The sequence below is a fragment of the Bubalus bubalis genome, chromosome 1 (genome assembly GCF_019923935.1).
Source record: "Bubalus bubalis isolate 160015118507 breed Murrah chromosome 1, NDDB_SH_1, whole genome shotgun sequence".
In the NCBI taxonomy this organism is placed as follows: domain Eukaryota; kingdom Metazoa; phylum Chordata; class Mammalia; order Artiodactyla; family Bovidae; genus Bubalus; species Bubalus bubalis.
Window position 1 is genome coordinate 197406419 of NC_059157.1, and position 16302 is coordinate 197422720.

At 42.2% G+C, this 16302-nt stretch overlaps 1 protein-coding gene across 1 annotated transcript in view; it reads right to left on the bottom strand.

Moving 5' to 3' along the window:
- Nucleotides 1-12158: 12158 nt before the first annotated feature.
- The window catches only part of HACL1 (2-hydroxyacyl-CoA lyase 1), a 37121-nt gene continuing 32977 nt past the window's right edge, over nucleotides 12159-16302 (bottom strand). The window contains exon 17 of the mRNA XM_006048728.4: nucleotides 12159-12314. Within this exon, the coding sequence (XP_006048790.1) occupies nucleotides 12282-12314 (33 nt within the window). The 3' untranslated portion in view covers nucleotides 12159-12281. The remainder of the gene's footprint in view (nucleotides 12315-16302) is intronic.

Genomic DNA, 16302 nt, shown 5'->3' on the forward strand with positions numbered 1-16302 from the left:
TTATTTTCTGTCACCCTGTTTATTTAACTTATTTGCAGAGTACATCATGAGAAATGCTGGACTGGAAGAAACACAAGCTGGAATCAAGATTGCCGGGAGAAATATCAATAACCTCAGATATGCAGATGACACCACCCTTATAGCAGAAAGTGAAGAGGAACTCAAAAGCCTCTTGATGAAAGTGAAGGTAGAGAGTGAAAAAGTTGGCTTAAGCTCAACATTCAGAAAACGAAGATCATGGCATCCGGTCCCATCACTTCATGGGAAATAGATGGGGAAACAGTGGAAAGAGTGTCAGACTTTATTTTTCTGGGCTCCAGAATCACTACAGATGGTGACTGCAGCCATGAAATTAAAAGATGCTTACTCCTTGGAAGAAAAGTTATGACCAACCTAGACAGCATATTCAAATGCAGAGACATTACTTTGCCAACAAAGGTCCATCTAGTCAAGGCTATGGTTTTTCCTGTGGTCATGTATGGATGTGAGAGTTGGACTGTGAAGAAGGCTGAGTGCCGAAGAATTGATGCTTTTGAACTGTGGTGTTGGAGAAGACTCTTGAGGGTCCCTTGGATGGTTCAGTTCAGTCCTTCAGTCGTGTCTGACTCTTTGTGACCCCATGAACCGCAGCACCCCAGGCTTCCCTGTCCATCACCAACTCCTGGAGTCTACCCAAACTCATGTCCATTGAGTTGGTGATGCCATCTAACCATCTCATCCTCTGTCATCCCCTTCTCCTCCTGCCCTCAGTGTTTCCCAGCATCAGGGGCTTTTCCAATGAGTCAGCTCATTTAAAACGGTGGCCAAAGTATTGGAGTTTCAGCTTCACCATCAGTCCTTCCAATGAATATTCAGGACTGATTTCCTTCAGGATGGACTGGTTGGATCTCCTTGCAGTCCAAGGCACTCTCAAGCATCTTCTCCAACACTACAGTTCAAAAGCATCAATTCTTCTGTGCTCAGCTTTCTTTACAGTCCAACTCTCACATCCATACATGACTACTGGAAAAACCATAGCTTTGACTAGATGGACCTTTGTCAGCAAAGTAATGTCTCTGCTTTTTAATATGCTGTCTAGGTTGGTCATAACTTTTCTTCCAAGGAGTAAATGTCTTTTAATTTCATGGCTACAGTCACCATCTGCAGTGATTTCTGTCACTGTTTCCACTGTTTCCCCATCTATTTCCCATGAAGTGATGGGACCAGATGCCATGATCTTTGTTTTCTGAATGTTGAACTTTAAGCCAACTTTTTCACTCTCCTCTTTCACTTTCATCAAGAGGCTCTTTAGTTCTTCTTCACTTTCTGCCATAAGGGTGGTGTCATCTGCATATCTGAGGTTATTGATATTTCACCTGGCAATGTTGATTCCAGCTTGTGCTTTTTCCAGTCCAGCGTTTCTCATGATGTACTCTGCATAGAAGTTAAATAAGCAGGGTGACAATATACAGCCTTGATGGACTCCTTTTCCTATTTGGAACCAGTCTGGTGTTCCATGTTCAGTTCTAACTGTTGCTTCCTGACATGCATACAGGTTTCTCAAGAGGCAGGTCAGGTGGTCTGGTATTCCTATCTGTTTAAGAATTTTCCATAGTTCGTTGTGATCCACATAGTCAAAAGGTTTGGCATAGTCAATAAAGCAGAAATAGATGTTCTTCTGGAACTCTCTTGCTTTTTCGATGATCCAACGGATGTTGATCTCTGGTTTCTCTGCCTTTTCTAAAACCAGCTTGAACATCTGGAAGTTCACGGTTCACGTACTGTTGAAGCCTGGCTTGGAGAATTTTGAGCATTACTTTACTAGTGTGTGAGATGAGTGCAATTGTGCCGTAGTTTGAGCATTCTTTGGCATTGCCCTTCTTTGAATGAAAACTGACCTTTTCCAGTCCTGTGGCCACTGCTGAGTTTTCCAAATTTGCTGGCATATTGAGTGCAGCACTTTCACAGCATCATCCTTCAGGATTTGAAATAGCTCAACTGGAAATCCATCACCTCCACTAGCTTTGTTCGTAGTGCTGCTTTCTAAGGCCCACTTGACTTCACATTCCAGGATGTCTGGCTCTAGGTGAGTGATCACACCGTTGTGGTTATCTGGGTCATGAAGATCTTTTTTGTACAGTTCTTCTGTGTATTCTTGCCACCTCTTCTTAATATCTTCTGCTTCTGTTAGGTCCATACCATTTCTGTCCTTTATCGAGCCCATCTTTGCATGAAATGTTCCCTTGGTATCTCTAATTTTCTTGAAGAGATTTCTAGTCTTTCCCATTCTATTGTTTTCCTCTATTTCTTTACAATGATCACTGAGGAAGGCTTTCTTATCTCTCTTTGCTAAGGATGGTGGGGGGTGTCTAACCCAGGCCCCAGGGCTGGCCTTTGATCCAGAATGGCTCACCCTCTCCACACTGCACCCTCAGAGTTGTCTGTTGCAGCTTTTGTGACATAAAACCCTCCTGGGTCTCCAGCCTTGCAAGAAAATGTCTGTGACGTCCATGATGTATATATCACTACATGACTTGTGGGAGTAGATTCTTCATGGGGAGCCCTCAAAGGAGCTTGCCAAAGAGAGCAAGCGGATGCAGGCCCCGGAAGAGGAGGGTGGGCAGCACCTGGGTGCACAGGGACTCAGCCAAGGCGGGAAGGGGGATGGGGATTCATTTCACCATGCATAATGTGAGTAGCGAATGAGGTGCTCTAGGAGGGCTGGGAGAGTGGACAGCTTCGTGGAAGAGGTGATGATACGGCTGACACCATGCACCAAATGGGGGGCAGCACACGGAGCACTGGAGTGGAAGTGGCACGGCAGGGCTCAGGCTGAGGTGACACCGGGTCTGACATCCTCATCTCTCCCTGAGCCTCGAGGAGCCAGCTCCTGGGAATACACTGGGGCCAGAGAGTGAGGCTCGGGACAAACACACTAGCTATAGACTAACTGCAGAGACGGCTCCAGTGACACCTGGGAAGGAGACGGTGGATGATGCCATCTCTGGGTATTTCCAGGCCTGAGTCACAATTTAAAGTGTTCCCTTCAAACTTTGAAACTGGAGATCCAAGTGTTTTTAGCTGGGCCTTTTTTCTCCCTAACTGCAGGGGTAACCATACAACTGGTCCACCATGGGTTCACTGACCAGCTAGCCAGCCTCTCTCCCGGAAGGAAAGGGCTTGGAGGAGAGGGATGATCCAAAATAATCCGATGAAAACCAGAGGCATAGGCATCCCTGCCTGTCAGATCCGAATCCAAGGTGTCCCTTAATCTGCATCTTATCTTTGGGAGGATGTCACAGGATTTTCAATTTCCTTTACCCACATGAGTTCATTATTCAGATTGCGAGAGGGCATGTGTGTGTACTCAGTCACTCAGTCACGTCTGACTCTTGGAGACTCCATGGTAGCCTGCGAGGCTCTTCTGTCCATGGAATTTTTTTCAGTCAAGAATACTGGAGTGTGTTGCCATCTCCTACTACAAGCGATCTTTCTCACCACCCAGGGATCAAACCTGCATCTCTTGCGTCTCCTGCACTGGCAGGCAGATGCTTCACTGAGCCACCTGGGTTGCCCCCGTTATTCAGATTAGCAGCCAACAAATGCAACCAGCAAACACCAGATGACTCAGACTGCATCCGTATACATTTCACTGTCCACAGCAGTCAGCACACTCTGCTTTATTAGGGTTTCTCAGTCATAATTCCCACCTGGAATTTAACTGGTTTCCAACTTTCTTCATACATTCATGTGAAACTTCTCACAGTCACTCTGAAATCTACGTTTACGTTGGCCACGTACCACCTCTTCATGGCAGTGTACCACTTCCCCGTTGCCTAGAGAAAGGTCTTAAAAACACTACAGGAAATTGGCACAGCCGCTATGGAAAACAATATGGAGGTTCCGCAAAAAACTAAAAACAGAACTACAGTACAATCCAGCAATCCCACTTCTGGGTATTTATCCAAAGGAAATAAAAACATTAATTCAACAGATACATGCACCCCTATGATCACTGCAGCGTTATTTACAATAGCCAAGATATGGAAACAACCTCAATGTCCATGCATAGATGACTGGATAAAGAAGATGCGGTATTAATATACTACTACTCAGCCATTTAAAGAACAAGGTCTTGCCATTTGCAGCAACAAGGACTGACCTGGAGAGTGGTATGCTAAGTGAAGTCAGTAAAACAGAGAAACACAAGTACATGATTTCAATATGGAATCTAAAAACCGAAAAACAAATGAACAAACAAAATACAACAGATTCATAGGTAGAACCAACTGGTGGTTGCCAGAAGAAAGTGGGGTGAAGGACAGATAAAAGAGGGGACAAAGTTTAAAAGGTAAAAACTTCCAGCTGTAAGATAAATAGCTCATGAGCATATAACATACACATAGGCAACATAATATTGTAACAGCTTTGCATGGTGAAAGATAGCAATTGGTGTTACCATGGTGACCATTTCATAATGTATAAAAATACTGAATCATTAAATTAAACATTTGAAACTAATACAATATTGTATGGTACTTATTATTAAATTAGAGGTAATAAAAGAACAAATATATTTCTGGAAGCAATATTACTTTTACTTTCCTTTAATGTTCAAAATTCTATTATTTCTTTGTAATAGATTTGAGACTTTTTTCTGTATGGAAAATACATGCCAGTCACAGAATAAGCTGAGCTACTCCAAAGGTGCACACATGAAATAACCACAGAAAATATCCACTGAGCTGTTTCCAACATGATGAATTCTCAGTCAACTATCATCCAATGAGTTCAGTTCAGTCGCTCAGTCATGTCTGACTCTTTGTGAGCCCATGAATCGCAATACGCCAGGCCTCCCTGTCCATCACCAACTCCCAAAGTTCACTCAAACTCATGTCCGTCAAGTCGGTGATGCCATCCAACCATTTCATCCTCTGTCGTCCCCTTCTCCTCCTGCCCCCAATCCTTCCCAGCATCAGGGTCTTTTCCAATGAGTCAACTCTTCGCATGAGGTGGCAAAAGTATTGGAATTTCAGCTTCAGCATCAGTCCTTCCAGTGAATACCCAGGACTGATAACCCTTAGGATGGACTGGTTGGATCTCCTTGCAGTCCAAGGGACTCTCAAGAGTCTTCTCCAACACCACAGCTCAGAAGCATCAATTCTTTGGTGCTCAGCTTTCTTTATAGTCCGACTCTCACATCCATACATGACCACTGGAAAAACCATAGCCTTGACTAGATGGACCTTTGTTGGAAAAGTAATGTCTCTCTGCATTTGAATATGCTATCTAGGTTGGTCATAACTTTCCTTCCAAGGAGTAAGCGTCTTTTAATTTCATGGCTACAGTCACCATCTGCAGTGATTTTGGAGCTCAAAAAAATAAAATTTGATACTGCTTCCACTGTTTCCCCGTCTATTTCCCATGAAGTGATGGGACCAGATGCCATGATCTTCGTTTTCTGAATGTTGAGCTTTAAACCAACTTTTTCACTCTCCTCTTTCACTTTCATCAAGAGGCTTTTTAGTTCCTCTTCACTTTCTGCCATAAGGGTGGTGTCATCTGCATATCTGAGGTTATTGATATTTCACCTGGCAATGTTGATTTCAGCTTGTGCTTCTTCCAGCCCAGCGTTTCTCATGATGTACTCTGCATAGAAGTTAAATAAGTAGGGTGACAATATACAGCCTTGACGTACTCTTTTTCCTATTTGGAACCAGTCTGTTGTTCCATGTTCAGTTCTAACTGTTGCTTCCTGATCTGCATATAGGTTTCTCAAGAGGCTGGTCAGGTGGTCTGGTATTCCCATCTCTTTCAGAATTTTCCATAGTTGATTGTGATCCACACAGTCAAAGGCTTTGGCCTAGTCAATAAAGCAGAAATAGATGTTTTTCTGGAATTCTCTTGCTTTTTCGATGATCCAGCAGATGTTGGCAATTTGATCTCTGGTTCCTCTGCCTTTTATAAAACCAGCTTGAACATCTGGAAGTTCACAGTTCACGTATTGCTGAAGCCTGGCTTGGAGAATTTTGAGCATTACTTTACTAGCGTGTGAGATGAGTAATTGGCATGGAGAAGGGAATGGCAAACCACTTCAGTATTCTTGCCTTGAGAACCTCATGAACAGGATGAAAAGGCAAAATGATAGGATACTGAAAGAGGACCTCCCCAGGTTGGTAGGTGCCCAATGTGCTACAGGAGATCAGTGGAGAAATAACTCCAGAAAGAATGAAGGGATGGAGCCAAAGCAAAAACAATAGCCAGTTGTGGATGTGATTGGTGATAGAAGCAAGGTCCAATGCTGTAAAGAGCAATATTGCATAGGAACAAGGAATGTCAGGTCCATGAATCAAGGCAAATTGGAAGTAGTCAAACAGGAGATGGCAAGAGTGAACATCTACATTTTAGGAATCAGCAAACTAAAATGGACTGGAATGGGTGAATTTAACTCAGATGACCATTATATCTACTACTGCAGGCAGGAATCCCTTAGAAGAAATGGAGTAGCCATCATGGTCAACAAAAGAGTCCAAAATGCAGTACTTGGATGCAATCTCAAAAACAACAGAATGATCTCTGTTCATTTCCAAGGCAAACCATTCAATATCATGGTAATCCAAGCCTAAGCCCCAACCAGTAACGCTGAAGAAGCTGAAGTTGAATGGTTCTATGAAGACCTACAAGACCTTTTAAACTAACACCCAAAAAAGATGTCCTTTTCATTATAGGGAACTGGAATGCAAAAGTAGGAAGTCAAGAAACACCTGGAGTAACAGGCAAATTTGGCTTTGGAATATGGAATGAAGCAGGGCAAAGGCTAATAGAGTTTTGCCAAGAGAATGCAATGGTCATAGCAAACACCCTCTTCCAACAACACAAGAGAAGACTCTACACATGGACATCATCAGATGGTCAAACCAAAATCAGATTGATTATATTCTTTGCAGCAAAAGATGGAGAAGCTCTATACACTCAGCAAAAACAAGACTGGGAGCTGACTGTGGCTCAGATCATGAACTCCTTATTGCCAAATTCAGACTGAAATTGAAGAAAGTAGGGAAAACCACTAGACCATTCAAGTATGACCTAAATCGAATCCCTTATGATTATACACTGGAAGTGAGAAATAGATTTAAGGGACTAGATCTGATAGATAGCGTGCCTGATGAACTATGGAGGGAGGTTTGTGACATTGTACAGGAGATAGGGATCAAGACCATCCCCATGGAAAAGAAATGCAAAAAAGCAAAATATCTGTCTGAGGAGGCCTTACAAATAGCTGTGAAAAGAAGAGAAATGAAAAGGAAAGGAGAAAAGGAAAGATATAAGCATCTGAATGCAGAGTTCCAAAGAATAGCAAGGAGAGATAAGAAAGCCTTCCTCAGTGATCAATGCAAAGAAATAGAGGAAAACAACAGAATGGGAAAGACTAGGGATCTCTTCAGGAAAATTAGAGATACCAAGGGAACATTTCATGCAAAGATGGGCTCAATAAAGGACAGAAATGGTATGGACCTAACAGAAGCAGAAGATATTAAGAAGAAGTGGCAAGAATACACAGAATATAAAAAAAAGATCTTCATGACCCAGATAACCACGATGGTGTGATCACTCATCTAGAGCCAGACATCCTGGAATGTGAAGTCAAGTGGGCCTTAGAAAGCAGCACTACGAACAAAGCTAGTGGAGGTGATGGATTTTCAGTTGAGCTATTTCAAATCCTGAAAGATGATGCTGTGAAAGTGCTGCACTCAATATGCCAGCAAATTTGGAAAACTCAGCAGTGGCCACAGGACTGGAAAAGGTCAGTTTTCATTCCAATCCCAAAGAAAGGCAATGCCAAAGAATGCTCAAACTACCACACAATTGCACTCATCTCACATGCTAGTAAAGTAATGCTCAAAATTCTCCAAGCCAGGCTTCAGCAATATGTGAACCGTGAATTTCCAGATATTCAAGCTGGTTTTAGAAAAGGCAGTGGAAATAGAGGTCAAATTGCCAACACCTGCTGGATCATCAAAAAAGCAAGAGAGTTCCAGAAAAACATCTATTTCTGCTTTATTGACTAGGCCAAAGCCTTTGACTGTGTGGATCACAATCAACTGTGGAAAATTCTGAAAGAGATGGGAATACCAGACCACCTGATCTGCCTCTTGAGAAACCTATATGCAGATCAGGAAGCAACAGTTAGAACTGAACATGGAACAACAGACTGGTTCCAAATAGGAAAAGGAGTCCATCAAGGCTGTATATTGTCACCCTGCTTATTTAACTTCTATGCAGAGTACATCATGAGAAACGCTGGGCTGGAAGAAGCACAAGCTGGAATCAACATTGCCAGGTGAAATATCAATAACCTCAGATACCCAGATGACACCACCCTTATGGCAGAAAGTGAAGAGGAACTAAAAAGCCTCTTGATGAAAGTGAAAGAGGAGAGTGAAAAAGTTGGCTTAAAGCTCAACATTCAGAAAACGATCATGGCATCTGGTCCTATCACTTCATGGGAAATAGACGGGGAAACAGTGGAAACTGTGTCAGACTTTATTTATTTATTTGAGCTCCAAAATCACTGCAGATGGTGACTGTAGCCATGAAATTAAAAGACGCTTACTCCTTGGAAGAAAAGTTATGACCAACCTAGACAGCATATTCAAATGCAGAGACATTACTTTTCCAACAAAGGTCCATCTAGTCAAGGCTATGGTTTTTCCAGTGGTCATGTATGGATGTGAGAGTTGGACTATGAAGAAAGCTGAGCACCAAAGAATTGATGCTTTTGAAGTGTGGTGTTGGAGAAGACTCTTGAGAGTCCCTTGGACTGCAAGGAGATCCAACCAGTCCATTCTAAAGGAGATCAGCCCTGGGTGTTCTTTGGAAGGAATGATGCTAAAGCTGAAAGTCCAGTACTTTGGCCACCTCATGTGAAGAGTTGATTCATTGGAAAAGACTCTGATGCTGGGAGGGATTGGGGGCAGGAGGAGAAGGGTTCGACAGAGGATGAGATGGCTGGATGGCATCACCAACTCGATGGACATGAGTTTGGGTGAACTCAGGGAGTTGGTAGTCAAGGAGGCCTGGTGTGCTGCAATTCATGGGGTTGCAAAGAGTCAGACACGACTGAGCAACTGAATTGAACTGAACTGTACGGCACGTGGCCTCCAGAGGCCAGCGTCTGCCAGGAGCCAAAGTGAGGAACCCTGCCCGTGGCAAAGGTCATGAGGAAGGAGGCTCGACATATGCAAAGTCGGGATTGAGCCTCAGGCGTCCCCCTGGAAATTCTCGAGCATCCACCCCCAAAGCCAGAGTCTGCCTACTTTACTGCTTTGTGCTCTCACCTACACTTCTGACTTTACGGGGGGCTGTCCCCCACCACCTCTCTCTGAAAAAGAGGTAACTTACAGCTCCAGTTAATAAAGTTCCTGGGCATGACAAGAGTGTTTCAACCTATCAACTCCTTTGGAAGTCCTCTAGCCTGCCTGAACAGGTTCTTCCAGCCACATGTGATTGTTCAGAGCCTCCCAACCGTGAGAGGCATGAGATGTTCTAAACTGTCTAAATACAGATTCCTTTGAGCAGTTAAAAGATTGATTAGAAATTGTGTTGGTGAAGAGTTTTTCACTTGTTGGGCCAATGTTTGCTGCTAAGTTTCCATATCCTTACCTACTGTGTCCCTGGGAATGTATTGATTAATATAATTGGTGTATAGGAATGTAAGTAGTAGCTTTAATGTTTGTAACCTTGGACCCTTGAGTTAATTCTTTTCTTTTTATAGCCCACCACACGTTTGCCCTATAGGAATGCACTTTATCTAATGCTTTTGGAGGGTGGTGCCTGACTTTAGAATAATCACCTTTAGAGAAAAATGAAGAAAGGGTCATAAAATGTTAACAGGCCTCCTGGCCAGAAGATGATGTAAATCACCTAAACTTTCGCATATGATAAGTTTGAAAGCCTGGCTTCGATAAGGATCAAGGACTGCTGACCTTCCCCCATTATCCTCTATGCACAACTTAAGGTATAAAAACTACTTTGGAAAATAAAATGCGGGCCTTATTCACCGAAGCTTGGTCTCCCCATGTCGTTCTTTCTCTCACCTTCTGGCTGAATTCCCATCTGGAGCGTGGAGGCTAGTCAAGCCTACTAATTATGCCTGGGCTTCTAAGATCTGACCGGGGAGGCCTTAGTGTCTCCTCTCCTTCGGGAGAACGGGAGGACGCCTGCGGCCTACGTAGGTGACGCAAATTCCTTGTCCTGGAATTTTATTAGCTTTCCAGGTAAACCAAGTTATTCAGCCTCTTTTCTTCACTGAATTTCTTCGCTGAGCTATCCTTATTTAACCACTCTTTATATCTTTAATTAACATTTAAATAAGCTATTGTTTCCTGATCGCCGACGCCATCCCAGCTTCGAATTCCCTGGATCCACCAGGGCTGGACCCTGGTAAGCATCCACAGGGAGCACAGGACACCCGGTGAGATGACAGGGCCACCCACTCTCTGCTTCTCCTCTGCAGCCCAGGCTCTGCAGTGTGTGTCGCAGAACTCCATAAGGGGACCTGCTGGGGAAGAGGGGGCCCTGATCTCAGGGGCTTGTCAGGTGAAACCACATCTTCATGCAAGCATCTCCTCAGCTCATACCTCAAAGCTGGAGGCCACTGCTTCGCGGAGATCACTTAGGTCCCTAACAAGCCAATGGATGGATAAAAGTCTGATGTGTATGACACAGTCAAACTAGCTGAACTTAGATATAAAGTCCTATACTCCAATTCATATATTAAACTGCAGATAATAAACAAGAACAACTCTGAAAATAAATGATAATTTCAATTTCTAGTATTTTCTTAAAACAATATGTTTCTGAGAATACAATTATATAACAATTTTCATTTTAAAATCTTACACAAGTAGGAAAAAACGTACAAAAAATAAAAATTACTTAAATACCATCACCAAGATATATCAAAATTTTGGTTTACTTCGTGCCCACCTTTTTTCTCTATGTAGATTGTCTGTGAATGAGTAAAGATGTATATCCTGACCTGAACCCATCCATTTTTGTAGCTGTGGTTGTTCTCAGTCACATCTGACTCTTTGGGACCCCATGGGCCCCACCAGGCTCCTCTGTCCATGGGATTTTCCAAGCAAGAATACTGGAGTGGGTTGCCATTTATTTTTCCATTAATAAACATTCTCTTCAACATAATTTTTATTTTATGATGTTGAAAAACCATAACTTATATAACCAATGTCTTATCATTAAACACTGGGGTTGTTCCTAAACAAAGCCATGCTGAAGGGGCATATAAATAAATATTTGACCAAATATTTCATTATTTCTTTAAAATACATTCTTGAAATATGCCCACTGGATCAAAAGTTATGGGGTATGAACATTTTATGATTGTGAATACAAACACTGCTAGAATCCCTCAGTGAAATTTGCACCAATTTTGGCACAGTGCTCCACTCTTCATTTCACCCTCACCAAATGCTGAAAACTATAATTTTAAAAGTGCTTTGCCGAGGAGCTGGGGTATAAAAGAGGTTTTTAAGTTTAACTTACATACTCATTTGTATTCATACTCATACTCTGATTGATCATTTGCTTTTTTCTATTAATTATACATTCATGCCCTTTGCCCATTTTCTGACTAGTGCATTAACAGTTTTCTTATCAACAAGAGTTCTCTATATATTAAGGCTGCTGATTGTTGCTCTCAATGTGGTACACATAAACTGAGGTTGATAATCCAAATATACCCTGAAATTATTAGTTTGGGTGTGATGTGACTTCTCCTTTGGCTTGGTAAGTTCTTTCCAGAAAAAGAAAACAAACACACAACTTATAGTGTAGAACAAGCCCCATCAGACACTGGGCAGACTAACGTACGAAGTGCTCAGTGGATAAACCATGAGGCAGAAATAGTCCAGGTACTCCAACTCACTCAACATGCCTCTCAGTATACAGTTCTTGAAACTGTTTTTTGTCTGAAGAGGTTTCTAAAGATATGTGATGTTAAGAAGGGATTCATTTAAAAGAATACTGACGTGTAATTCAACAGTTAGGTAGTCACAATACAATGTAATTAACCCCTTCTTCCATCTGTAAATGGTTATTTCTGTGGTAGGATTCTGGTAGCTTTTTATATTTTTAATCAATTCCTACACTATAAAATGTCACTTAGAAATGTTTTATTTAATTTTTGCATGACGATTTTAAGATTATAGTAATTTTGTTTTGAAAAATAAAATTCCATCTTATAGGAAAGAGAAAACTCTTCAAGTCATTCATTGGCATCTTTACAGATTAGACTGGGTCAGCCAGTGAAAATCCTAGAAAAAGAAAAGAAACAAATATTCAGTCAAAAGAAATAACTACATCAAACTATATCCTATCTTGCTTGCTCTAAAATCCAAAAGTCCCATTATAATGACAATAGCCACAGTGGGGGTAAATAAGTTTTGTCTTTGATCTACAGCTTTTCCTAAAAAGGAGTTAAAAATCTATTTAGTCAATCTTCTGTCTCTTCCTACAAAACAACCTAATATCACTTTCTGAATCTTGCCCCATTAATAGTAATCAGGGCAGACAAAAAAACTATAGAGTATGAAAGCAGCAGAAATACTACAAAACAGAAATATGTAGAAAACAAACTTATGGTTTGTCATTGTTCAGTCGCTCAGTTGTGTCCAACTTTGTGACCCCATGGACTGCAGTATACACCAGGCCCCCCTGTCCATCACCATCTCCCGGAGCTTGCTCATACTCACATCCATCGAGTCAGTGATGCCATCCAACCATCTCATCCTCTGTCGTCCCCTTCTCCTCCCACCTTCAATCTTTCCCAGCATCAGGGTCTTTTCCAATGAATCAGCTCTTCACATCAGGTGGCCAAAGTATTGGAGCTTGAGCTTCAGCATCAGTCCTTCCAATGAACACTCAGGAATGATTTCCTTTAGGATGGACTGGTTGGATCTCCTTGCAGTCCAAGGGACTCTCAAGCATCTTCTCCAACACCACAGTTTGAAAGCATCAATTCTTTGGCGCTCAGCTATCTTTAAGGTCCAACTCTCACATCTGCACATGACTACTGGAAAAACCATAGCTTTGACTAGATGGACCTTTGTCAACAAAGTAATGTCTCTGCTTTTTAATATGCTTTGTCATAGCTTTTGTTCCAAGGAGCAAGCGTCTTTTAATTTAATAGCTGCAGTCACCATCCACAGTGATTTTGGAGCCCAAGAAAATGGTCTGTCAATGTTTCCATTGTTTCCCATCTATTTGCCATGAAGTGATGGGACTGGATGCCATGATCTTAGTTTTTTGAATGCTGAGTTTTAAGCCAGCTTTTTCACTCTCCTCTTTCAACTTCATCAAGAGGCTCTTTAGTTCCTGTTCCCTTTCTGTCATGAAGGTGGTGTAATCTGCATATCTGAGGTTATTGATATTTCTCCCAGCAATCTTGATTTCAGCTTGTGCTTCATCCAGCCCAGCATTTTGCATGATGTACTCCATATATAAGTTAAATAAACAGGGTGACAAGCCTTGACACACTCCCTCCCCAATTTCGAACCAGTTTGTTATTCCATGTCTGGTTCTAACTGTTGCTTCTTGACCTGCATATATGTTTCTCAAGAGGTAGGTAAAGCGGTCTGGTATTCCCATCTCTTTAAGAATTTCCCACAGTTTGTTGTGATCCATAGTCAAAGGCTTTAGCATAGTCAATGAAGCAGGGGTAGATGTTTTTTTGGAATTCCCTTGCTTTTTCTATCACCCAATGGATGTTGGCAATTTGATTATCTGCCTTTTCCAAATCAAGCTAGTACACGTGGAAGTTTTCAGTTCACATACTGTTGAAGCATAGCTGGAAGGATTTGAGCATTAACTTGCTAGCTTGTGAAATGAGTGCAACTGTGCGATAGTTTGAACATTCTTTGGCATTGCCCTTCTTTGGGTTTAGAATGAAAACTGACCTTTTCCAGTCCTGTGGCCACTGCTGAGTTTTCCAAATTTGCTAGCATACTGAGTGCAGTACTTTAACAGCATCTTCTTTTAAGATCTGAAATAGCTCAGGTGGAATTCCATCACCTCCACTAGCTCTGTTCGTAGTGATGCTTCCTAAGGCCCACTTGACTTCACACTCCAGGATGTCTGGCTCTAGGTGAGTGATGACACTACCATGGTTATCCAGGTCATTAAGGCCTTTTTTGTATAGTTCTTCTGTGTATTCTTGCCAACTTATGGTTACCAAGGGGAAAAAGGCATGGTGGGGGAGGGAAGAAACTGGGAGATAGGGATTGACATATAAACACTACTATATATAAAACAGGTAACTAATGAGAACCTACTGTATCACACAGGGAACTCTACCCATATTATGTAGTGACCTACATGGGAAGAGAATCTAAAAAAGAATGGATATATGTATAACTGTTAATTTTGCTGAACAGCAGAAACCAACACAACACAATAAACCAACTATACTCCAATAAAAATTAATTTTTTAAAAAAGGAGGAGATGAAGGAGGAAAGAGGACCAAGCTCCCACATCTAAGCAGAACTTTGGTAGAAACAGCAGTGCATGGAAGCCTTTCCCAGGACAGAAACTATCCTACCCACAGAGCCTGGACACCAGCAACTGCAGAGATTAGGTCCTCCCTATACAGCAAGCAGCCCGCTACACCATGAATCAGTGATAAATGGTGACCACCAGTCTGTTCTCTGTATCTGAGTCTGTTTCTTTTCTCACAGTTACATTCATTCGTTTTATTTTAGATTCCACAAGTGACAATACACAGTGTCACTTCTCTTTTCCTTTCTCTGTCTGACTTATGTCACGAAGAATAATATCCTCTAGGTCCATCCACATTGTTGCAGATCATGGGATCTCCTTTTTTATGGTTGAATAGTATTGTATTGTACATGTATATCACATCTTTTAAAAAATTTATTTATTCATTTATTTATGGCTGCGCTGGGTCTTCACTGCTGCACAGGCCTTTCTCTAGATGCAGCAAACGAGGGCTCCTCTCTAGTTGCAGAGTGTGGGCTCTCGTTACAGTGGCTCCTCCCGCTGTGGAGCACGGGCTCTGAGCCGCACAGGCTCTGAGCCGCACGGGCGTCAGCAGTCACAGCCCGCAGGCTCAGCAGTTGCAGCTCCCAGGCTCTGGAGCACAGACTCAGTGGTTGTGGCTCATGGGCTTTGTTGCTCCGTGGCATGTCCAATCTTCCCAGATCAGGGACTGAACCCATGTCTCCTGCATTGGCAGGCAGGTTCTTTACCACTGAATCACCGGGGAAGCCCATACAAGAATCTGCTTCATCCATTTATTGGTTGATGGACACTTAGGTTACTTCCATATCTTAGCTATTGTAAATAATGTTGCTCTGAACACTGGGGTGCATGTTATCTTTTCAGACTTAAACATATAGAAAGAAACTAGTGGTCACCAGTGGGGAGAAGGACAGGCGGAGGGATGAGATGGGGTATGAGATTCAGAGATACAAATTACTCTGTATAAAGTAACTAAGCTACAAGGATATATTGCACAACATAGGAATAGACTTCCCTGTAGCTCAAACGGTAAAGAATCTGCCTGCCATGCAGAAAACCAGGGTTCGATTCCTGGGTTGGGAAGTTCCTCTGGAGAAGGGAATGGCAATCCACTCCAGTATTCTTGCCTGGAGAATTCCACGTACAGAGAAGCCTGGTGGGCTACAGTCTGTGGGGTCGCAAAGAGTCAGACATGACTAAGCGACTAACACACATAGGGAATATAGCCAATATTTTATAATAACTTTAAATGGAGTGTAGTCTATAAAAATCACTATGTTGTATACATAAAACTAACATGGTACTGCAAATCAACTGTACTTTATTTTTAAAAAATGACAAATGGCAAAGGACACATAATTAATCAATGAAAAGTAAACAGCTTAGAAACTGTAATATAAGTGGAATTCTACTGGAATAAAGATACATATGTTGAAGTGGTAGATGCAAAAAAATACAAGGATAATCCTCATGGAATTATAAAAGAGGAAGTAAGAGGCTATATTTCTCCAGCAATACCCTCCAGGTTCATAGAGAACCCACAACAGACCATCAGAAGCAGATCACTTAGAAAGGTGAGTGTGGTAGCAGAGGAAGGACAGTCAGTCAGGGCCCTCCTGTGACTAACACCAGTCTGCTTTGTCTGTGTGCTCTGACCGCGCTTACCAGGGCTTTAGCCCTTAGTGCTCTGATGCTCTGATGCCAGGAGGAGGGGCTCTTGGCTGCAACACTAACACCCCAGCTACTGGAAGTAGGTGCTCAGCTAG